Source organism: Pieris brassicae, chromosome 1 (genome assembly GCF_905147105.1).
Source record: "Pieris brassicae chromosome 1, ilPieBrab1.1, whole genome shotgun sequence".
NCBI lineage: Eukaryota > Metazoa > Arthropoda > Insecta > Lepidoptera > Pieridae > Pieris > Pieris brassicae.
In genome coordinates, this window is record NC_059665.1 from 14,902,628 (window position 1) to 14,927,068 (window position 24,441).

Genomic DNA, 24,441 nt, shown 5'->3' on the forward strand with positions numbered 1-24,441 from the left:
GCGACCCTTCCCAATCTAAATAGGGGAATGTATGGCTCCCTATATAAAACTATTCGGATTATAAAGCGCCAACACGCAAAATTAATACGTACCGCCCAAATATAGTTAACAGTAAAATTTTAGTACTAAAATGCTCCGTATATGGCAACACTATTTTAGCGGAATAAGGTTTTGTTTCGAATGTTCTAACGTCATCTGCGTAGCTTCTCAATGTGAGTAATAAAGTATTGTTAAATTCGATACACTTGAAAATTGAATTGGGGAGCGAATTGTAAAGAAAACAAAACAAATGGTTAATGCCGTATTTATTAATAAATTTCACTGTAATCTCCTCAATCTATATGCACTTTATCGACTAATAATTTATTTTACACTTAAAAATTAAGTACAGATCTTATCGTCTATAAGACTATAACACATCCGTATTGCATTTATTTTAATGAAAAATATATTAACCATTTACATTTCCTTAGATTAAGATGAGACTTGTGCTGTACCATTACTATTACGATGATATCTTAACACACCGATTTTGACATGCTCTCGAACTATTTCAATTGAATTAAAAATAATCTAACTAGACACCTACGTAATAATTATAATCACAGCAATATTGATCTTCTTAATGATAATAAATAAATTAATTCGTTTCGAAATGTGCTATTTTAATTGTGACTCAACACATTACAACATCTATTAATGTAACTATTATACAATAATACAAACATGCCCCGAATGTCAATTTGTAGTCAGAGGGTTGAAACAAATCGCTGTAACGAAGCTTATTGCCACGTTTTTCTCTATAGCATTAATATTTCTCACCCCTGCCGCATACATCAAAGGAAGAAGGGTTGTGCAAGCAAAGGGCGCATAACACTCAATTATTACAAATGTTGGCACAAATCATTTACATTTCTTAAACTTTGAACACAATACCGTCGCGTCGCTAACGAAACCTCTACCCAACAATAGATGGCAGCTATATACACTTAGATGCGAGGGTATAGTCTATGGAGAATTAACATAATTCATCGATTAGTCAGCTTATCAGCTAAATTTGAACATCATCAGTTTAACGTATGCATTGTAGCACTTACGACGCGGAATTGTTCTCCTGTATGTCGGCGGGCATGACGTCGTGGCCGGCTGTCATGTTGAGAGCGTTCATAGACAAATGAGCGTCCGCGTAGTTGTGCGCCAGTTCGCCGCTAGATGGCGACTCGGGCACGCTCGGGTTCTCGGGCATCGAGAGCAATCGATGCGGGAACCCGAATAGCTGAGATCACTGAAGTCGTCCCCAGTAATTGGACGCGAGGTCCGGCCCCTGCGATGGAATTTGCACCGGGACGCTGACGCCCGCCGATATCACACCTACAAATAAAAGATTCAAGATTAAAATGCAGTCTATTAGAAAAAAAGGGGACACATATTCGGTTCAAATTTGACTTAGATTATTACGATAACATATCAGTTTGTATTATAACAGATAATTATCACTCAATAAATAGTTGCAACATTAGTATGTTGCTGAAATAGCTTATGAATTTATTTCGTACTATAAAAAGTGAAAAAATAAGCTCATAATTAAACAGTTAATTAGCTAGCTATCAGAGTTTTAACACCGGTACTTTTATCATACATTTAGTGACAAAACTTCTTTACCTCCAACTGCACTGTTAGTAGATAATACATATTAATGCACCAACCAATAAAATAAACCTAACACGTATTATATCTAGTCTACCTTTTCATTGTTTTCAATACGTAAAGCCTTAGACGCTTCCATGAATATTCCCTACATATCGTTATATACCCGTATCTCCCGTAGAAATAGGCATCCTATCAAAGGGTGGTTTACACGAGACGGCTGGCTTTATGACTGGTCTGCCAATCGCCATATCCGAGATAACACGATTGTGTGTAATGGAATGCAATTGGAATCCTATTAGACATATGCCGATACTGATGCATGATGTTAATAGGTTTCGTATTAGATTATGTATGGCATGTGTATGGAATTTGACGTCTAATCTCGGGCATAATAATAATGTTATATAATTTGACCTAATCTTGTCTTGTCTACGTACCTACAATATATATATATTAAACAGTATTGTAAAGAACGTCTTAATAATTAGTTTAGAAATGGTATTTGTAAAAATTAACGCATAGGCAAGTAATATATTAAATAATTTTGAATATTTATAGTCACGTCTTGATAATCGAATAGAAAGTTTTTTTGTTTTTAGTCATCCAATAAATATATTGCCCATTATTAAGATTTGAACTCAAAATAAAACAATTTACGACTTATATTGACGTATAATACTCAGACGCGTGCGGCGTGGTGATAAGAAAAGGGGTGTGCTCACGATTATCACCAGTTAACAGCTCCTTTGAGACTCGTTTGTTCAATGGTCTGGTTCCATGTCACTTTATGAAGATAGATCGTTATTGTATGAAGAATATATGAACGGGTTGTTACCCGGAACCTATTACATCCTATTATAATGGAGATTTATATTGTTGAATTAAATAAGAAAAATGTTTGATTGCATAACTATACTTTAAGATATTGCAGATCGAATGATTCATCATAACATATCGAAGCCACGTACATTGTACGCGGGCATTCCATTAGCAATAATCAATATCAAGTGAACTGATACCCAAAAACGATTTCATTATTAAATAAAACTGGAAATGGTTCGCTGGAAGGAGTGCAAAGAGTAAATGAAACGAAACCGTGCATTTTGAATTGTGAAAAACTCCTTTGTTCGCGGTTGACGTTGAAAACTCTGCAATGGAACAATGAAACGCGCCAACAACAATAATTCATACCGTTTTCCGCCACCTACCGGTAAAAATGTCCGCTGCATGATATATAACATCGAATGGCAAAGTTATGGCTTTTTAAAACAATGGCGATGCCAAAGGAAACATCGTTATTACAAATATCTAGTACATTTCGCGAACACGAAATATTATCTTATGCACTGCTTATGTACGCGTATTGTGAGATTCGCCTTTGTTCTTAATTAAAGACGATATCTGACATAATAAAATCTATTTCATTCCAACAGTGAATTGAAAAGCTAGTTTTCTTTCGTAATCTTTAAAAATAACTATTATATTCGCTTCCGAATTTGGCTGAAATTTGTCAGCATGTAAAGAATGATTAAGAGCAGTGAAGACCCAGTGGCTTTAGCTTGACCTTTCATCCCTAAGGTCGTAGGTTCGATCCCCGGCTGTGCACCTGTGCTTTCTTTGTGCGCACTTTACATTCGCTCGAACGGTAAAGAAAAGCAACGTGATGAAACTGCGTTTGACCCAAACATTCGACGGCATGTGTCAGGAGCCTGATCACCTATTAGATTGACAAATGATCATGAAACAGATATATAAATCTGAGAACCAGACCTAAAAAGGTTGGCGCTACTGATTTTTATGATTGTAAAGCATACATAGACACAGATTTTTAAAGAATAATTATTTTCTAGGTATCAATTCCATTAGAACCTTGAGTTAGTAATAGTTGTTTAGCATAATAGTCCAACCAAAACTTTACGTTACAATCGAATACTGTTTTTGAAAAGAGCTCAATATTCAAAATCAATTTAAAAGCCATTTGTAAGGAACAGACAACGGCAAATCCAATTGGGGCTCGAACTTCCATTTTTTCTTTTTCCTTTATTTTTTGTTTCCCCGTCATGTCGCGGTCTTGTGCGCCCCCGGCTCTTGACTCAGCGTTTTTTACATTTTATTACGAAGTTGGTAAATATTTTTCAAGACCTGATTTTGCCGATTTTGATACAGACGCGAAAATTTCCGATTGCAGAGTGAGATTTTCCAACCAGTTTTCGAAAATAATCTTATGCTTAAGCGTCATATTACGTTTATATTACGATGAAATAATAACCAGTGGCGCTACAACCTTGTGAGGTCTGGACCTCAGATTTCTGTACCTGTTTCATGATGTCAGTCAGCATAGGCAAGTAGGGGATCAGCCTCTTGTCTGACAAACGCCATCGACATTTTGGGTCTAAGGCACATCGGTTTCCTCACGATGTTTTCCTTCACCGTTCGAGCGAATGTTAAATGCGCACATAGAAAGAGTCCAGAGCCGAGGCTCGAACCTACGACCTCAGGGATGAGAGTAGCACGCTGAAGCCACTAGGCGAACACTGCTCATAACGATGAAATAAGTTCTTAAATTTGAGTAACCATTGTTAAGCTCTTTAAATATGTTTACAAACCATGAATATGATAGATTGGTTTACGGCTTAACCTTTAAAACCATTTTGTTCATCTTTCGCCAGACTTTACCGTCCGTTCTTTATGATCACGTAATCAAGAAAGAACCATTAAAAAAGCCCTTACTCCTAATTGTTTTAACTCCAGCACTGTTCTATCTTCTGTGTAAACACCCTTTGACAAATAGATGCATTTATAAATACATACCGGTACTGGCAGCCGCTTGAGGTTGAGAATACGCAGGGTGCTGCTGATGAGCAGCCGGTGCTCTTGAGTATCCTCCACTCCCGAGGACATCACCAAACATGTAGGGGTAGCCACTGTCCCGTTGCTGAAGACACGACGAGGAGAGACCGCCCGACATCGAACTATCGGAAAGCGCACTGTCAATACATGGATTCAATGACGTTAGAACTAATTAAAATACTTGCAATTAATTATAATGTTGAAGAATATTTTTTTTGTAGTGCATTGATGTTCTATAATCATAAAGTATTCCTCTAAAACAACGCATTCGCATTTCAAAGGTTCTAGGGTGTTCGATATTTAATAGGCTATGAAGAAGAACCGCGTCAGTGAAATGCAAGAAATCTCAGATTGGTAATCAGAATTATGCATCTAAAGACAGCGTCAAACAAAAAAGCGATTCAATTTATTCCGTAGACTGAGCCAAAGTGGGAACTTCGTCTAAGTTAATTTGCTCCGACAAACGCTAAACCCGTAGGTTCACTATTAAAAATCAATTCGAGTGGAAAGTCGGTCGACCTTCGGCGGTAAACTTCGGATCGTCTCGGTGCATTGGCGGGAAAAGCAAGGAGCCGCGACCTTTGCCGCCCGATTTCTCACCTTATCACTTTAGTTCAGCTATTCGATGTTAGATGGCGTTGGTTGCTACACGTCTTACAAGTTTGCGTTGTAACTGATAGGTGTTAATTTTTTACGGTCAATGGGATTTAAGATTTATTTAGTGGCCGTCCATATTACTCAATTAATTATTTTGATTTATAACTTATACGATACATAGATTATAGATATAGAATATAGTTTACGGCATTATTTGTTCCACTCACCTATAGGTATCGCCCATCGTGGCAATAGGTTGCGGTATGGGACTATACATAGAGTTAAAGCCTCCATTGAGAGGAAGCCTGGCCGGGGGTGCGGGGGGAGACGCGGGGGCATCTCGTCTTTGACTTCTCAGCTTCTCTTCGCGACGCCATTTCGCGCGCCGATTTGAGAACCACACCTGTGGAAGCGAGAAATTTAAAAATGGAATCCTTGAATTATGCTTTAATCTATAATTAAACACATATTGCCTTAACGTTGCTATTGAAACAAGATAAAGATATTAGTAGATTGTTAAAGATTTGGATGTTATATTGTTATACATTAATTAATAGACACAACAACGACAGGGTCAAAAGATAAGTGCAAGAAATGATCTAGGGGGAAAATACTCGCGCAATGGACACAGTAAGGAATTGGATTTTGATTTTATACAACGATATAAATAACAATGCATATGCAACATAAATATTCAAGTCAAAAATAGGAGTTTGTTATTAAATCCAGGGCTTAAAATATTCTGAAATATACTTATGTATTAATATTAAAACCATTTTCCATTTACTCATATAGATAACCTTTTGGTTAGTGGACTTTTGATACATAGTTAGGCAATTAATCTTACTATTTAATAAAGTATAAGCGAAATTCTAAGTTCAGTTGCCACAATATTATGACATTCAACTGCGTGAAACGGAACGCGCCTCCGGAAGCGTTGCTCACGTGCGCTTTACTTCCGACAGTCATGGCGTAACAATATGGCGCCCGGCATTCCCGCGCTTTTGTTATATTACAAAGCTTACTGAATATTCTCAAATAATCTGGTTTTATTCTAGAATATATTATAAGTTTAAGCAAAGCTGTTAGTTGAAACACTAATTATAATACTGAATGAGAAAAGTTTTAAAACGATCTAAGATTTGTAAGTGAAATCATTTGAAAATATTGTTTTGAACTTACAATCAAAAATTTTGTTTTGTTTTTCTTTATAATAGTAACAGACCAATGTCCCCAATTCTAAATAAACCTCTACTATTTGGTATACCTAAAATAATTTCGGATATTACCCAGAATTCTGTGAAATAATTTTCTTTTTCCATGGGTAAAATAAAAGGGAAAATTTATACGCTTACAAAAGAGGTCGGTGGGGGCTAGGAGGTAATATGTCATAATATTATTGCCCAAGCCTCGACGAAATCGCGAGTGGCCGACTATATTTTATTTCGTCCCTCGGAAAAGTTCGCAAGGGTCTGAGGGTTCAGCAGAATGGAAAAAGGGCGTGCGCACACATTTAGTTTTTTGTTATTAGTGTGGTTTTATATAAAGGTTTAGACTACTTTAGACCCTTTTAGCATCAGATATTACATTAGCTAATCAAACGAAGACACAAAATAAATGCATTAAAAAGTAAAGTGATTCGTTCATATCTTACGCAAATATATTTCTCGGACTAACCCAAACATTACTGAAATAATTAAAAAATCTATTCTTTCCTCATGTATTTAAAGACTATAATAAGACATTATTTTTTTATACATTTTATAAATAGTTATTAGAATAAAATGCAGCCGTTGGCCTTCAGCGTACGGCTCTCATCCCTGAGGTTGTAGGTGTGATATCCGGCTGTGCACCCATGAACTTTCTTTATATGTGTACATTTTACACTCGCTCGTACGGTGAAATAAAGCAACGTGAGGAAACCGGCTTGCCTTAAAATTGCCTAAAAAATCGACAGCGTGTGTTAGACACAGCATGCAAATTGATAATGAAACAGATACAGAAATCTGTGGCCCAGGCCTAAAAAGGTAGCACCACTGATTTGTTTATTTTATTGTTTATAAGACTTAAATATTATACATATGTCTCAGGTTTACGAAAACTACTTTCAAGATTGTTAAGATGATGAAATATTATGACATTTCTTTTTATCCAGACATTCAAGTGACAGCGATGACAGCTCGTTTCCCGCCTATGTCGTTCCGTTTTATAAATTGTTACCCTCATAGTTGGGACGAAAATGTTAGCTCTACTAAATGAGATTTGCCATAATTCTGTTATACTCCCGCCCAGCCACAATTCAATGTTATATTATTGTTTTAATAATTCCATCTTTTTTATCTGTACTTGTTCCGCAGACAATTTAATTACTAACGGATTGCGATACACCGCCCACACAAAGTTTTGTTTTAATATGAATTACTATTTTAAAATATAAACAGTAAATAGGTACCAATTATGAGTATTAACTTAATAACTGCAATTGTAATAATATATTTAAGTAGCATGACCAGAATCGCCAATCCAATATAAAATCCATTTACCGAGCTATACAGAACAGAGGCAAAATCTATCAAGCCTGAAATTTTTAAGTCAAATCGCAACCATATACAGGGAGCATAAGGTTACATTTTCAATGTTTTCATGTAAAGGCTGTGTGGGTGCCAATTTTTCAAAACACTCCCCTCTTTACAGGAACTTACCACCCCGCTTTTCCTATAGGCTGCGGGATCAATACAACCCCACGTAGGGTGAATATTATTTTGAACATTCCCTAGAATATTTGAATTTATAAACTGCGTTTGAAGGAAATATTTTGTAGGGACAGTTCACATTAGATACTTTGAGTTTGTAGGCGCCAAATTGCTTTACTTAAAAATAGTGAACAGGTATCTGCCCATCTGATATAATTTAATATTGTATAATTAATATTGTTCCATATTTTTGTAAAATGATTAACGAGTTTTTCACTGATCACAACTCCTGTAAAACAAAGCATCGAGTTATCGAAATAATGTAGTTTGCGTTTACTGTTGAGGGGGTTTAACTTAGTTCAGTAAAGTAAAAGCAATAATATCATATTAAAATAGTATCGTATCTAGAGTAATTCCGTTATATATTTCAACAAATATTGCTGGGGCAACACGTGGTGTGCAAATAAAGCACTCCTGAGAAGCCTTTGCTGTGTGAAATACGGACTGTAACGCGCTATATTAAAGTTACATTTAGTCTAAATTTCAAGACCTCTAGGAAACAATTTTCTTTCAGGGCTGTTGATAAAAATGGAAAAGTTGAAGACAAGGATTCATTCGTATCGATTTATGTCAATCGACTAGTCAATGCGTCTCTGTCAGGCAAAATACTCAAAGCTTGTATACACAAAACTGATCAACTGACTGACTATAGATGTCTATATTACGACTGACTGACGATATCTATAGTACGGAGTATATTACGACTGATTTAAATAACCAAAAGACACTTTCTTTAACTTTGTTTCTTTATAAACTTATTCATATGAAGTACCTCTGAGTTTTTTAAGTACGTAAGTAATCTGTAATGCTTACAAAACGTGGCTATTAAGGTTAAAAATGAAATCACAACTTAATATTTAACATAGGTTTAAATAAAAACTGTTGAAAGGCGTACAAAGGTTATAAATAAGAGTTTCACGGCCTACATATTTTCTTAGACTCAAGCACACGAAAAGCATTTTACATTCCATTCATAGGCTTTTGAAAGAAACATTTTACATTAATAGATGGCGCCATTGAGCTTTTTTATAATATGCAATGTTTTGTGTTTAACTTGTATATATAAATGAAAATTTCTGTAATTATTCGTTTGGAATTTTCGGTTGTTAGATCTATGAATATGGGATAAATTAATATTGCGGCAACAAATGCTTTAAGAAACGCTCAGTTGTGAAACGACGGACGTCGAGGTGAAAGATGGTATTTTTAAGGAAAAAGAAAAAGAATACTGGTTCCGTAAGATTCAACGAGAACATTTATTTCATCAAACAAAAGCCCATAGATACAATGCTATATTTTTCCTAACGTGTAAATGCATTCATTGAAATACTTTCATAATGAATACATGTATCGCTTATTAAGTAGTGGAATTTTCTAGAGCTTTCAGCCCTGAATACTCGTTGACCGTGCATAGGGAATGTTAAGCAGACGAAAGGTTAATGTGAGTGCTTTGCCTGGATATATGCCAGTATTTTATTCAGTGAAGACGGCCTAAGAAAGAATGACGCTTGTATAATGAAGGCTGAGAATTTTCTCTGACTTATTTATTCTCAAATTATTTGTATAATTTTAATACATTTTGTATATAATAAATAGTAATGCTTCGAGAGAGGAAAGTTATAATAAAGGCTCTGTTTGTACTTAAGAATCACATTTCTGTAATGAATATTTCTGCTGTGTTGTTTATATTTTGTCCCCTAAAACTGAACCCAGAACTTTCAACTTCACTTGGATAATCAAACTCGGCTAAAGCGAAGAAATTAAAACAAATGAAAGTCGAGCGCTAATTCAATAAAATAAAATTGTTAAAAGCTTGTTGCAATATCGCATTAAGAGCGTTTTAAAACTTGGCAAGTTCAGTGATAAACGATCTTTTAAACTGTTGGCAACACTAATGCGGTGTCGGGTAATGGCACGAGTGCTTTACATGCTCGAATGGCCGTACGTTAGTGACGCTGACATTTTTATATAAGTGCTAATATATTTTAAAAATAATTTATAATTAAATAAGTGCGCAGTCGACGTAAATTGTTTTGAAATTTAATAACATTAATTAAATTTCATTGATCAACTAATATTTTGTTAAACGAGGCTTTAAAATAAATAGAAGAATTGGGACAACTTAGAGACATATACCTATTTATTGTATTTCTAATATTTTATAACGTATAAGTTGATATATATATTTAAACATATTTATTGTTCATATGTTTAAATGTAAAGTTCGAACAATATTCAAAACCAAACATAAAAATCCAAACAATATGGCATAACAAATTTACAATTCCCCAATCGCTATGTTTGTTCAATCTATGTATTACATATTTACACATCGGGCTTATAATATGGCCCTTGTTTTTTTAGTCTGTTTGCTAAAGACGCATCTACATGCGGCCCGGGCCTATATAAACAGACAGTGTAAACACGGCCTTATAAACGCATCCATAGTCCGGTTTTTAATAAAGCTACCCGTTTTATGCGAGCTGTAAATTAACTTAGATTTTTATATTAAACAATTTAACGCTACAGGTGTCTACGCAGGACATCGGTTGAGCTATGAACCCAATACTTTGCGTTTTCTTCTTACTTATTCTCAGAACACCTTGTTTGTGGTGTTAGTTTTCCTTGACAAATATATTTTAATTAAACTTACTTCACCTGTCGCCCTCCTTGTTGAAGTAAGACAATCAATGCTTGCAAAATACGTAAATTGCATGAAAAACTTATATTAGAACCTTTAGGGTTATAGCATGCTATAGGTTGCAAGGTGCGGTAAAGTTATGCCAGTTTTAGTATTTAACCAGCGGTAGTGTTAGAGGCATAGACAATATAGCCACCTTACCGCGGCGTAAACTGGATTTTATTTTACCTGGATACGTGCCTCAGGCAATCCAATCTTTTCGGCCAGTCGTTCCCGCGCGAAGACATCCGGGTAGTGGGTGCGCTCGAACTCTGTGGACAAGTTTAAATTTAAATTTCGAATTGGTTTTGGATTCCAATACGAATATTGGTATAAAGTACAGTGTAATGTTCTAATTGAATAATGTAATTATATCGTAATTTAGAATATGTATAGATAATATTATAGAGTGCTCATTCAGGTGGATGATTTCGTGAAATGTATTACGTAAATGCCGTATGCTGCCTTTACGGCTGTAGGCAACTATATACTCAATGTCCCAACAGAATTTAGAATTTAGTGTAAACACTTAGACCTAATCAAAATGGAATATATAAAGTTTTATATATTGTTGAAATAATAAAAAATATCAACGTTTAAGAGATTGTATTTGCAAGAAAATGGCAAGTGAAAGACAGGTCCCCATCCAACTTTCATAACTTAAATTACATCGAAGAAAACTCATCAGTAGAATGTCATAAGAAAAACAATACGAGAAACAAACAAAAGCGTATTAACACGGTATAATTGGGCACAATGCCATGTCCCAAGAGGAAAGCAAACACGGGAAAATATTTATTTGCTAATAACAGTTATTGCAAATAATAAATAAAGGGACATTCCCAAATAGGTTTATGAAGTCCCGGGGGCCTAGTGAGTGTTTGATGTCCTTAACTCGGCTTTACAAGTGGTAATTATTAGTTTGCGGGGGCGTTATTTATGTTTTTATTGCTTACCGCAATTTTTTTATGCAATATCTAATCAATGTTGACTGATAAGAGTTAGTATGTCTTAGACTTTGATTTTTATGGTATTTTTTGCACGTTGCTATGAAAGTTCAAGACTGTTTCAGATTCCGGAGGCTCTGCTGTTTGAGTGGAGCTTAAGAACTGTCCTACGCAGTCACCAATTCCACATATGATTTTGGTACTTAATTCTACACCAGAATTGGGAAGACTGAGAGAGAAATGTAAGACGCTTTTGTTTTTTGAATAGTAATAAAATTTGAAAGTCGTTTAAGTTAAGGTATTATCTGGATATTTTTATGCTGTAAACGAATTTAATCTAGATTTGATTTTGCCAGATATAAATGCTACGTTTATTAGCTATTTTTCATGTATAGTGTCTACCATATTGCATCTGCTTAGATGATATCTTAGTAATAACCAAGTTACATGGCTTTTGGTATTACTAGTGAACCTTATTGTTTTGACGGAAATCAAACATTGCCAACTATAGTCGACACTTATGTCCGTAGCACGTAGAACAAATAGGTCACAGCTACAATGCTACACTCGTAGGCTAGTGTATGGTTACGTTAGATATATCCTAAATCTATTTTTATTATTTAAACAAAAGTTGTAATAATTTTTACTTATTCCAGTATTATTAATTATATTTAGTAAACATCATATAACCTAGCTATTTTGGTATCTGTTTTATCTCACGATATATGCAAACATCATTGAATTATCAGTTGTGTTGCAAGCTTTTAATGTATATATAACAAATCTTTTTTTAGAATTTAAATTAAATTAACAAAATGATTATGAAACAGATACAGATATCTGAGGGCCAGACCTAAAAAGGTTGTAGCGCCATTGATTTCTTTTTATTTTTTTATAACAAAGATTTACTGAAAAAGTTTTCTAAGCTTACCTTTTTCCAAACTATCTATTTGATCGTTAGTGAAGGAGGTTCTGTTTCTCTGGAGCTTCCGTTTTAGTCTAAGTCTCATTTGAGAGTCCTCGTCTCCCGATGACGCATGCTCACTGTTCCCGTCAGAGCCTGCTTCCGATTGTAGCGTGTCTGCTAAAGAATTAAAGCCTTTGAATAAACTCAACACTGAACTATGAACCATGAAGGCATAAGGTAAAATTTTTAATAACGGGTTAGAATAATATAGGAATATAATGGATAGGCGCAATAGTCTTAACTAATGATAAGTTTTTTTCAACGTGCCTAGTTTAATTTAAACTAATTTGCGAAAAAGATATGCCTGGCACCAAAAAATGCACTGCGTTTGGACACAACCTATTTGCCTATTGAGAAAACATAATTAAGCTAGAAAGAGGTCACAGAAATCTTATCACAAATCAAATCTCTTTAAATTGTACATTGTCCATTAATTACACTTAAAATCTAAAATGTCTTTCAGAGTTTCAAGTAACATAGATAAAAAGATTCATTTATCAAATTAAATTGTTGAACGTCCTCTTCATCATGAACTATCAACACACTCACATCAGCCAAATGCGTCAGCGAAACTACACAATTGCCCCCCAAAGAACAAAAATACCATCAGTCTGACCCTTTTTCCCCTCAAAAAACTTCCACACAATGGGCCATCCTACCCTGGTTGTTTCCCCTAGAGGGGTGATACACAAAATTAAACGTTACTCGTAATGTCGACATGCCCTTTGCTAATTGATTAATTTGCTTTATGGTTTGAGTACTTGAGTTCGATTCCCGGTACTGTAATGGCCACACGGATAGCTGACTCCAGTGAATAGAGGGTCTGTTACGCAATCTGTCACATTTTTCTGATAGCCCGTGCCTCATTCGCATTGTACGCTTACTCGAAGTAATTGTCATCAATTATATTGCAAAGATGTCTAAAACTTTTAGATGCATTTTAAAGTGTTAGAGCCCGATGTTAAGTCATAGGCCCGTGGACACTGTCAATACTGGAGGGCTCTCGAACCGTCGCTGGTCTTTAAATAATTGGTAGGCTTCCTTGAAGGACCCTAAATTGTTTTGGAAATACTTGAGTACCATAATGGTGGTACGCGGCCAAAACTGCCTTAAACAACGACCAGTTATGGAAAATGATTTAATTAATGCAATTTTGACAGCACTGTCTATCGTTATTACTAATTCGTATGAATTTTTAAGAAACGAGATCTGGTTATATATTTTCGGATATAGTTATAAACAGAATTTTGCACTTCATAAAGGGAAATTAACATTTATTATTTTTGGTCTTACACTTAGCGAGTGTGGCTAACCAACCGTGTTTAGTTTCATATAGTTTTTATTACTTTTTAAATTAATGTATTGCTTAGAGTAGGCGATATATACGTGAAGAGCTGTGGTACACATACGGAATACCTAAACGTGCCTATTCTTGCCTAAAATTAAAATCTTGATACAAAAGTATGGCAACACTTGAAACCGTTTATTGGCAACATTGACGTCACAAGATTGATGCATCTCTCGGTTGACAAGTTTGATTGATTGCCGCGGTGTGCGCGCCCGATGTCATTTTCAAATGAGACATGGAGGGTGACGCAAACTTAGATTCCGGTAGAAGTCGATTATTTCACAGAGTGAAAACGTTTTGTTTTTTCTTTATATTAGGTAACCAACAGCGTATATAACATATATCTTATGTTTGTAAATATTTTTGCAATTTAAACAAGGTTTTATACCACTTATAAATACATATTATTATTCTCAAACAAAATATAAAAGAGAATAGTTGAGTGCACGTGTTTACTACACATATGTATGTATGTTAACTTAATATCAAATCAATTTGTAAATGAATTTTGTAAATGAATCAAATCAATTTGAATATATCTGTGACGCTTATTTTTTTTTAAATAAAAAGGACAAAGTTCAGCCAATATCAGGACTATGACGTGTGTAATGTTTAATAATTAATAAAAAATTGGTAATGCTTTATAAGTATTTTATGATAATAGGCGGTTAAATTCTATTAACAGTTGTAATTGGATTTAATTTAGATCTATAATATAATCACTCCGATAAATAGACACAATACTTGTTTTTTTTTGTATTAATGTACATAATGACATATTATCACACACTTTAATATATACATATGCATGTAAATACCGATCTTTGTTTAAATACTAAGGTAAGCTTTGGAATTTTTTTTATTTCTTTAGATTTATTTGTATGCTTTAAAAACATAATCTGTAAAACACTACAAAGAAAAAGTTATTAAATATATAAAGGAATTCAAAACTATACTAGGTTATAATAAAACCTACAAAGACCGAAGAACTTTCCGATAACAACGAGTGAATCACGTAATACATTGAATCGTACACTCGTGGGAGATATATACAATACATAATTTTGAGTAGTTATTTCAGTATGTATTCTTACTTATAAGACAACTTACATATAGACAGCTGCTCAACAAACAATTGGTACCTTTGACTTCAGGATACTTTCTGATTAAGTTAAGTTTTAGTTGTAAATGGTGATACTTACTCACAAACGATTGGACAGTCCCAATGCCAGAAGGCTCGCAAGTGTGTTGCCCGAATTTAGGAATTGACACACTCCTTTGTGTTGCTGGCCTTTCTAAAGTGGCACGCTCTTTTTCAACCCTAAGTCGTTTGGACATCCTCCATGACAAAATGGGGTTGGGTTTGGATCTATGCTTCTACGGTTTCCAGCACGACATGCTTGCATTAGCATGGTAGCATAGGTGCAAACCCACCCTACCACATCCTTCTGATGGGTAGGGAGGCGTGGTCTTGGGGGTAGCGCAGGTCGCTGTGATCCCCAAGGCAAGTTTGGTGGACTAACCTTCCCGAGGTTGCCAACCCTGTTTTTGGTCTAATACCCTATGTATTAGACGTAACTAAAACCACCAAGCGAACTTTTGCAGGGATGTAGAGGTCATGTCCTTGCGAGTTCATCATCCAAAATAAAAGGACGGTGGACAGTAAATGACCTCCCGCGTGTTTGTGCCGTGCGCGGGGACCCGTACGGGGGGATGAAGGAGTCCTGGAGGTTGAGTGGAGTAGTGCGCCGGTACAGTTGTGCGCTGCACACAACACACCTCTTTGGTCTGGATTTCCCCTCACACCGAGGAGGCCGTGGATTAGCTGACCACGGTCAACCGGCTGTGGTATCCCGTAAGAGGGCTACCAAGCGAGAGTCGGGGTGTGGGTGGGGGGGGCGTCGGCGTGGCACGGGACTCGGGGTGAGTTTGCGTCATCGTCTCGGGATGCGAACAGCTCCGTACTCTCTTGCGGCGTGCGGACGCGCCTGCCCCTCTACACGCTGACTCTATACCGAAGGAGTAGCTCTGACGTCGCTTGCTGAGCAAGGGACGTCCCCGACTTGAGGGCTCCGTGGCGGGTGGAGAGCTCCGACGGTGAATCTATTTCATACCACCACATGGATAGAGAGACAAAACACACAAACCAACAAAAGGCTGCATCCACAGATGCGCCTAAAACTAACATAAACAGGGTTGCGTCGCAGGACGTGTTGAGGTGCAAGTCACCAGTGACACGATACTCTGATGCCCCTATCTCGCAAACGGATGCACCCAATAGGGCAGCGTCCGAGGCACCAAAGGAGAGGGCAGCGGCTGAGGAAGCGCCAAACCGGGATGCACCCTTAACTCCAATGGTATCTCATACACCACCACACAAGGATGCGTCCACTGTTGCGGCCAGGCTGACTGCGTCGGTCGAGCAGAAGATAGCAACTCCGAAGGATGATACAGCAATGTCTGCGTCCATAGGGGGGGCATCCGAAGCAAGATCGATGCGGAAGACCGAGGCTGCGACGATGAGCACGTCCAGTGCACAAACCTCGACCATGGACATGTCGGCCCTGAAATCAGCGATTCAGGAATCGACTCCCAGGATGGTCCTAAGCTCCTCAAAAAGGCGACGGCTCAGGAAGGCCAAAAGAGCGACGGAACAGCAACAGCTGATTACCGGCTCTCAGAGGATACCTGAGAACCCTGGAACTGCCCCCGCGGTTACCACAACTGCAGGACGCGGGAAAAGGGCACCGAAGCCGACTGGGTCCTCTGCCGCGCTCAAGCCTATTGGCTCTAGGTGCGGTAAAGGACCTAGAGGGGGGTACCAAACCAAAAACCCAAACCAAACCAAACAACAAACAAAGGGCCAGAAACGCGATCGGCCAGAGGAAACCGTGACACCGACTGGGGAGAGTAAAAGGGTTAAACCTAACAAACTCCGGCTGGAGTCAGGGACCTCGGCCAGTTACGCGGAAGCGGCAGCATCCTACAAAGCCAACGAGCTTTGTGTTGCCGTGATGACTGAGCCCTTTATAGACATGACACAAGAACAGGCAGATAACATCCGCCTACAAATCGAGGGTAAAATTCAAGATGAGCTCATGGCGGATCTTGAAGCTACCCTAGCAACTGAACCCAACGACATCAGATTCCGGGGAAGAGCCCACTTCTCAGATGGTGTCCTCAAAACTTGGTGCGAGGATACCTACACGCTGGGATGGCTTACCGGAGCATGCGATGTCATCAACAATCCGATACCGGACACCAAACTGGTGGTACGGCCTCAGTCAGACATTCCGAAGAAGGTGCCGTGCTTACTGCATGTTCCAGAGTTCACTGGTAGCACGGAAACTTTACGGAAACTGATCACCAGGCAAAACCGCCACCTAAACATCAGATCTTGGACCCTGACTCACGAACGTAGAACACAGGACCCGACAGGCGTATCTTTGTTCCTTCGTGTTCCGGAATATGAGATCTCAAAGATCAAGGCACACGAACGTCGCATCTACTATCTGATGGGGAACATCTATATCCGAATTCTGGAAAAGGATGAACCCTCAGTGGTAGCTGCCGCCACAGTAACTACTGCCAGTACATCGGGGACGGGATCCTCGGGGCCAAAGCCGCCCTCGTCAACGACGGAGATAGCCGCGGTTGCCGAGGTAAACGTCCCCATGGAGACAGTTCAACAACCACCCTCACCGGTGCAACTAACCTCGGATGACGAGTTCTTTCAGGAGACAGGGGGGAGTGAATTCAGCGACAGCTGTTTGCGCTCCTCCCCCTAACCGGACTGACCTTATCCAGACAAACCTCCAGCACAGCCAAACAGCGTCGGCTTCACTACGCAGACTGCTGGAGACCAACCCGAAGACCATTGCCGCGATCCAGGAGCCGTGGATCAGGAATGGCAAGGTATGCGGCCTGGGTAACACCGGTGGTAAACTTTTGCTGGATACCTCAGTAAGTAACCCAAGAACCTGCATTATCATACCTAAACATGTACCAGCATACCTAATTAACGAACTGTGTTCAAGGGACCTTACAACCATTAGGTTACCTAGGGACGCACATCCAGACATCGTCCTGGCGTCCGCCTACCTACCGGGTGACGAGGACGTGCCCACTCCAGAACTCGGCCTTCTGGCTGACTACTGTGAGAGGGAGAAACTGGAGCTTATAATCGCAGCAGACTCCAACGCGCACCACACGCTATGGGGTAATGCAAATACCAACGCTCGAGGTGAGAATATGCTTAACTTCATTCTTAGCAATAATCTTATCTTAGCAAACAGCGGCTCTGAACCAACCTTTATCAACGCACGCTCGCAAACCATAATCGATCTAACAATGGTGACCTCTGGTCTGTCAGATCACATACAGGATTGGCATGTCTCCAGAGAGCTATCATGCTCAGATCACAGGTGGATCCGCTTTACAATCAAAGGGGAGCTACCTAAACCACAACCACGACGCATACCTCGGAGAACTGATTCAGTAAAATTTTACAATATAATCGGCTCAGAGGTAAGCAAACTAACAATACCAACTACCATTGATGCACAAGACATAGACAAACATGTAAATAACCTAACGTCCCTACTCCAGACCAGCTTTGAACGGTCGTGTCCCCTTACCATGCCTAGGTGGGGGAGTAGACATAACTGGTGGTGCCCCGAACTGGAGAGACACCGAAAGAAGGTCAGGAAGCTGTTCAATAGAGCAGGAAATACCCGTTTACCTGCCGACTGGGACAAGTACACAATCGCGAGAAGACGATTCAAAAAACTTTTACGCTCTAGGAAGCAAGAGTGCTGGAGACACTTCTGCACCAGCATTGAAAGCAACAACCAGGCAACCAGAGTGAAATCATGCCTCTCTAGTGAGCCTTATCACTCAATTGGTTGTCTTAAAAAACCTGATAAATCATTTACAAAAACCGATGCAGAAACATGTGAACTACTGATGGAAACACACTTTCCAGGCTGCATAATTGCCAACGACCAAGCATGGCAACCCTACTCAGAAAGTGCCACCACCGACTCAGACTGGAATGTAGCTCACAAAATAATCACATATGAAAAAGTAACATGGGCAATCAACTCCTTCCTACCATTCAAAGCGGCTGGCCTGGATGGCATCTTCCCAGGCCTACTAAGATGGAGTGGAAACCTTTTGGTGGACTATCTTGTCTCAATCTTCCGAGCATGTATAGCCCACCGCTACATACCCTTGAAATGGAGGGAAGTGAAAATAATATTCATCCCAAAACCAGGCAGAGAGGACTATACCCAGGCAAAATCCTTCAGACCCATAAGCCTCACATCTTTCCTGTTAAAAACAATGGAGAGGCTTGGAGATCTGGAAATACGTAGCCAGGTATCGCTATCCAAATTCCTGCACCCAAATCAGCATGCCTACAGCCCAGGCAAGTCAACGGATTCCTCACTCCACAACGTTGTGTCTCGCATTGGCGACTCCCTGAAGTTAAAACAGTCAACCCTTGGTGCATTTATTGACATCGAAGGCGCTTTTGACAAAACAAACTTCACGAGCATTACCAGAGCACTCGTTACATGTGGAGTATCATCAACCCTGATAGGGTGGATAAACAACATGCTAAAACAACGAGCTATACAGTTCACTGTTAATTCCACGACACGGGGCATTGTCAGCAGAGGCTGCCCGCAAGGTGGTGTCTTATCGCCGCTACTGTGGAACCTCGTAGTTAACGAGCTCATCACAGAACTCAACGCTGGCAACCTCTACACAGTGGGTTATGCGGACGACATAGCTATCTTGATATCGGGAAGCTTTGAAAGTACCCTATGCGATCTCATGGGAAGGGCTTTCAAAGTAATTGAGAGATGGTGCAACAAGCACGAGCTATCTGTCAACCCATCAAAAACAGAGCTAATACTCTTTACAAACCGGAGGGTTCTGGGACCACACAGGCCTCCAAAACTCTTCAACACACAACTCAAACTCAAAAATGAAATAAAGTACTTGGGTGTGATTCTGGACAGTAAACTGCTCTGGAACAAACACCTAGAACACAAACTGAGCAAAGCAACGATCGCCTTCTATCAATGCAAAAAGATGCTAGGCGTGAAATGGGGCTTATCGCCTAAAATAACATTATGGCTATACACTGCCATAATCAGGCCAATGCTGGCCTATGGAGCCCTGGTTTGGTGGCCAAGATCTGAACTTCAAATGGCGATCACGAAACTGGGACGCTTCCAAAGGCTTGCCTTGTCCGCTACTAGCGGTTGTATGAGAACAACTCCGACCGCAGCAATGGAGATAGCCCTGCAAATCTTACCTCTAGACCTACACATACAGCAGGAGGCGGCACTTGCGGCCATCAGGCTTATGGTATTGGACCTATGGGGAAAAAACCACTACAGTTCACACACAGTGATTCTCAACAGGGCAATAGAGTACCAACCTCTTATAGCTGCGCCATGTGACAGAATCACTAATCAATTAATATTCAACAAGAAATATCTTATACAACTGAGAGAAGAGGAGCAAGATCAGTCGCCCCTGAATGAGCTACGTATATACACTGATGGCTCAAAAACAGGGTGTGGCTCAGGCGCTGGTATTTTCTCCTTTGATCTCAACATCAACATACACCTACCTCTGGGCACACAAAGCACAATCTTCCAATGTGAATGTGTCGCTCTAACCGAAGCAGCCAGAGCCGTACAGCGGATGGGAGTCAACGACTTTTACATTAAGCTCATATCGGACAGTGCATCCGTGCTGATGGCGCTCGGTAACGAAAACACAAACAGCAAACTAATACTGGAGTGTCACGAAGCACTGGAGGCAATAGCTCTAACAAATAGAGTTACCTTACAGTGGATTAAGGGACACAGTGGCTCTCTCGGCAACGATGCAGCCGACGAGCTTGCGAGAAGAGGCTCTGGTATGATACCTGCTGGCCCGCATCCGCTCCTTCCCTTGCCCTTCTCGCTAGTTCGAACCTGGATTCGCCAGAGATCCACTGTACTCCAGAATCAACGATGGTCGCGAAGTGTAGATTGCAAACAGTCCAAAATGGCTCTGCCGGCTGTGAACCCACAACTTACTAAGCGACTTCTAAACCTGAACAGAACCAATCTCAAAACAATCATAGGGACAATCACGGGCCATTGTCTCCTTAACAAACATCTTTTCGTCCTAGGCGCAACAGACAGCCCCTTGTGCAGAGGCTGTTTCAGCGCAGAGGAATCAGTCACCCACGTAGTCCTGGAATGCGAGGCTGTGGCTAATCAACGTACAAAAATCCTCGGAACAGTGAGGTCGCTCCGCGAAGCCTGTGAAGTGCCCGGGAGACTTCTGTGCTTCTGGAAGGAGTTGGGCTGGCTAAATTAGCCAGGGCTTCTACGCACAACGGACCGACTACGTGTCTAAGTGCGGAAATTGAGTCCACCTACCTAAACCTAAACCTAACCTCCATGACAAAGGGCTCGCGGGTGTGTTGCCGGCCTTTAATAATTAGCTCTTTAGGGTTAGACCCTAAGTAGAATTGGTTTCATTTTAGATGTGGCTTTAAAAAGCACTAAGAAGTATATACATCATATATACGAAACGTAAAAGTTTATCCTATTAAATAAAAACAAAAGAAATCCACTTCAACATAGAAATATTAAAATCACTACCAGTGAGTGTAATAAAAAGAAGATAAAAAATTGTGGAAATAAGGAGACGCGATAGAATTGAAGCCATCGGAGCGTGGACGCGGTTGTCGGGGGCGATCGCTGGCGAGCGATTATGTTAGATCGATACTGTCACTCAAATCGCCTGTGCAAAGCATAAGCGATACTACAGTGGACTCAAATCAAGAATATTTTCGCAAAGCCTTCGATATTTTTGTTTTAATATGAAATATTTTGGCATTAATTTTTAGATTTTAACCCATATAAATTAATTTATATAACAATAGTCAACGAACTCGACACACGTCAAACACCATTATCAACTAACGCTGCGTTTACATTATTAAATCGTTGGTGAATTTAATAAACATAAATTCCGCTTATACGCATTAGCTTGTCACTTACGGACGGCCTTTCTCGCGACCTTCTTCAGCCGGACAAGACGCATTTCGCCTAATTCGGCACGCTTCCGCAATTCAATATAAGGAGGACCTATTTACCGCAATATAAAATTACTTTCATGTTCTTTTAAGGAAAATCTAAATACAAAACTAGTATGTAGGCAGTTCTCTATAAGTTTATTACTCGAAAGTTTCGATATAATTCTTGAAAGAGAAAAGACGTTTAGAATATCGAAAAGTAATTCCAATTTTGAAATTACAATTCACCACTCAATTGCATATCCCATTCATCGTTCATCGTTCATAACATCTATCAAACAGCTACTAAGCGCCTTATTTATTACAATTTAATGACATGTCATTCCCGCCCTTCACCCTTATTTATAATCAAAGATCAGCCATTTAGACAAGATCTCTCCCAACTTGAACCGTATTGCTAATTCCACACACTTTACGAGCGTCGAGGGAAAAACTAGGGTCACGGTTAGTGGTTACTTGTAATCAAGAATTCGCTTTATTTTGGGGTCATCTAAATTACTTAGTTGGGGCAGATAATGTTTAGTTTTTATTGAGTAGAGACCATTACGAGACATGGTAATAATTACTGATGGTTTTAATTTCGGGACAACACACAACACAGCGAATTTTTATTACTTTAGTATTATTTCAATATAATATATTAATCAGGCATTTTATAATATTAAATGGTATGCATTAGTGAGTGCCATAAATTACACCCTATTTTTTAAATTTAGAACAAAAACAAGATCAACAATAATAAAAGGTATCGATTTCAAATCAAACAGTGTGTGCAGCGATGCAGAAGCGGTCTGCCCATTAACTTTGCAACACGTGCTACTCCGTCGAGCACACTTTCGATTTTAAAGTCAATTGAACTACATTCACTCTTCGTTCAATTAAAAAGCTATTGTTTCATTCACTCATTCATATCGTTCACAAGTGTACTTCAAATTGAACGATTATGTAATTGATAGTTTGTCGCGTTGCTGCGTAACCCTATTGCTAATAACCAGCTGCAATTTCATTTAATAATACAATTTTCTATGATATATATCCAAGGAATACTATAATTTGGATAAGAATCTATAAAACAGAGAGTATATAGGCTGTGTACTTGGATAACTGGATTACTTCAGATCCTTTGACAATCAAACATATCTATATTTCTAGATCTGTGTGCCCTTTTAGCATAAGCCTTCTCCAAATTCCGCCATCTCCCTGCCATGAAGCACCTGTTATTTCCTTAATCTGGTCTAAACACCTTCTAAATTGTCTTCCTGTTTTGCTTTATGCCTTGGGCACCAGTTGATTATTGTCATGCTCCACTTTTCTGTTGCTCTTGCCGTGTGGTCCGTCCAAACAATAAAAGTTCGAATATATTAATTCTTAACCTTGTTTTTATAAAACCTTTCCCTATAGAACTTATGATATTTGTAGATTAATTAAGCTAAACCGCCGTGCACACTGTCATGTTTATGTTCTAAAACCGTGTGCGCACGCAATTTGTATAATTATTTGTAAACCGACCGCTGATTTTATCTGTGGGCCAGGTATTCGTATACGTTAGTTCTCTCGTAGTTAAAATGAAAATTATGCTAATTCGGGGATATTAAGACGTCACTAATACTTAAAGATTTAATGCTGTTGTAACCTAACAGTAAACGCTTTTTTTATCTGGCAATATTTTAATAACTATAAATCTACCATTGTACTTTAATGGAAGACTCAAGACAAAGAGGGCATGTAGATAATTTTTTATGCTGGAATTTTTCTTTAGAAGATTTTTTGGGTCTAATGAATTGGTACATTCGAAATCAAAACTTAGCGCTAAGTAGAATAATTTCAAAAATGCTTTCGACTTGAGACGTTCCTTTACAATACAATCCATATTACAAAATAGTTATTTCAGAATCGTAGAAAACAAATAACACAACAAAAAAAAATATAAAAAACTATCTGATATGTTTCTTTATGGTGATAAAATCCTTGGTCTTAGCATCAGATTTCTGTATCTGTTTCGTGATCGTTGTTTTCTAATAGGCGAGTAGGTGATCAGCCTTCACCGTACGAGCGAGAGAAATGGCTAGAAAGTCCATTGGAGGATCGAACCGACGACCTCAGGGATGAGAGTACACACACTAACCACGTTAAATTAAACGACTTAGCGTTTGTCCTTCATAAGAGTAACATAACTTTCATAATTAGATAAAACGGAGTTAAATTTTTGGCACAGCCAACACAAAATTACTGTTTCTTGTCACGTGTTTAGCGTCTGAGTGCTAATTTAGACGGAAAATCTAACGCTTAAAATTTTTAATTAAATATAGACTACTGACAAAGCAAAAATGTGTGCGTGTACTACATACGTAAGAAGTGAAACTTCTTTATGACCTTATTTTTCTTAAAACGCAACTATGCAACTTTATAGAAATTGGTTAAAAAAGTTTAATTAGATAAAGTTTAACAAAAGGCTTTTATTCTAATAGACATGAATACAAATAATACAATTATTTCATTTTACCTTTTCACTACTAAGATTATTACAGAATTTCATTAA

General features: G+C 38.6%; 2 protein-coding genes across 2 annotated transcripts in view; one reads left to right on the forward strand and one right to left on the reverse strand.

The window, feature by feature from the left end:
* Window positions 1-1,106: 1,106 nt before the first annotated feature.
* Window positions 1,107-24,441, reverse strand: part of LOC123709698 (paired box protein Pax-6) — a 48,142-nt gene continuing 24,807 nt past the window's right edge. Inside the window, exons 5-9 of the mRNA XM_045661205.1 lie at window positions 12,409-12,561; window positions 10,720-10,802; window positions 5,325-5,500; window positions 4,462-4,622; window positions 1,107-1,371 (exon numbers count right to left, since the gene is read on the reverse strand). Of these exons, the coding sequence (XP_045517161.1) occupies window positions 1,283-1,371; window positions 4,462-4,622; window positions 5,325-5,500; window positions 10,720-10,802; window positions 12,409-12,561 (662 nt within the window). The 3' untranslated portion in view covers window positions 1,107-1,282. The remainder of the gene's footprint in view (window positions 1,372-4,461; window positions 4,623-5,324; window positions 5,501-10,719; window positions 10,803-12,408; window positions 12,562-24,441) is intronic.
* LOC123709693 lies at window positions 16,148-18,294 on the forward strand. Its single transcript, XM_045661191.1, has 2 exons — window positions 16,148-17,755; window positions 17,830-18,294. Exon 1 carries the CDS (start codon window positions 16,249-16,251, stop codon window positions 17,578-17,580), a length of 1,332 nt encoding a protein of 443 aa, XP_045517147.1. The 5' UTR covers window positions 16,148-16,248; the 3' UTR covers window positions 17,581-17,755; window positions 17,830-18,294.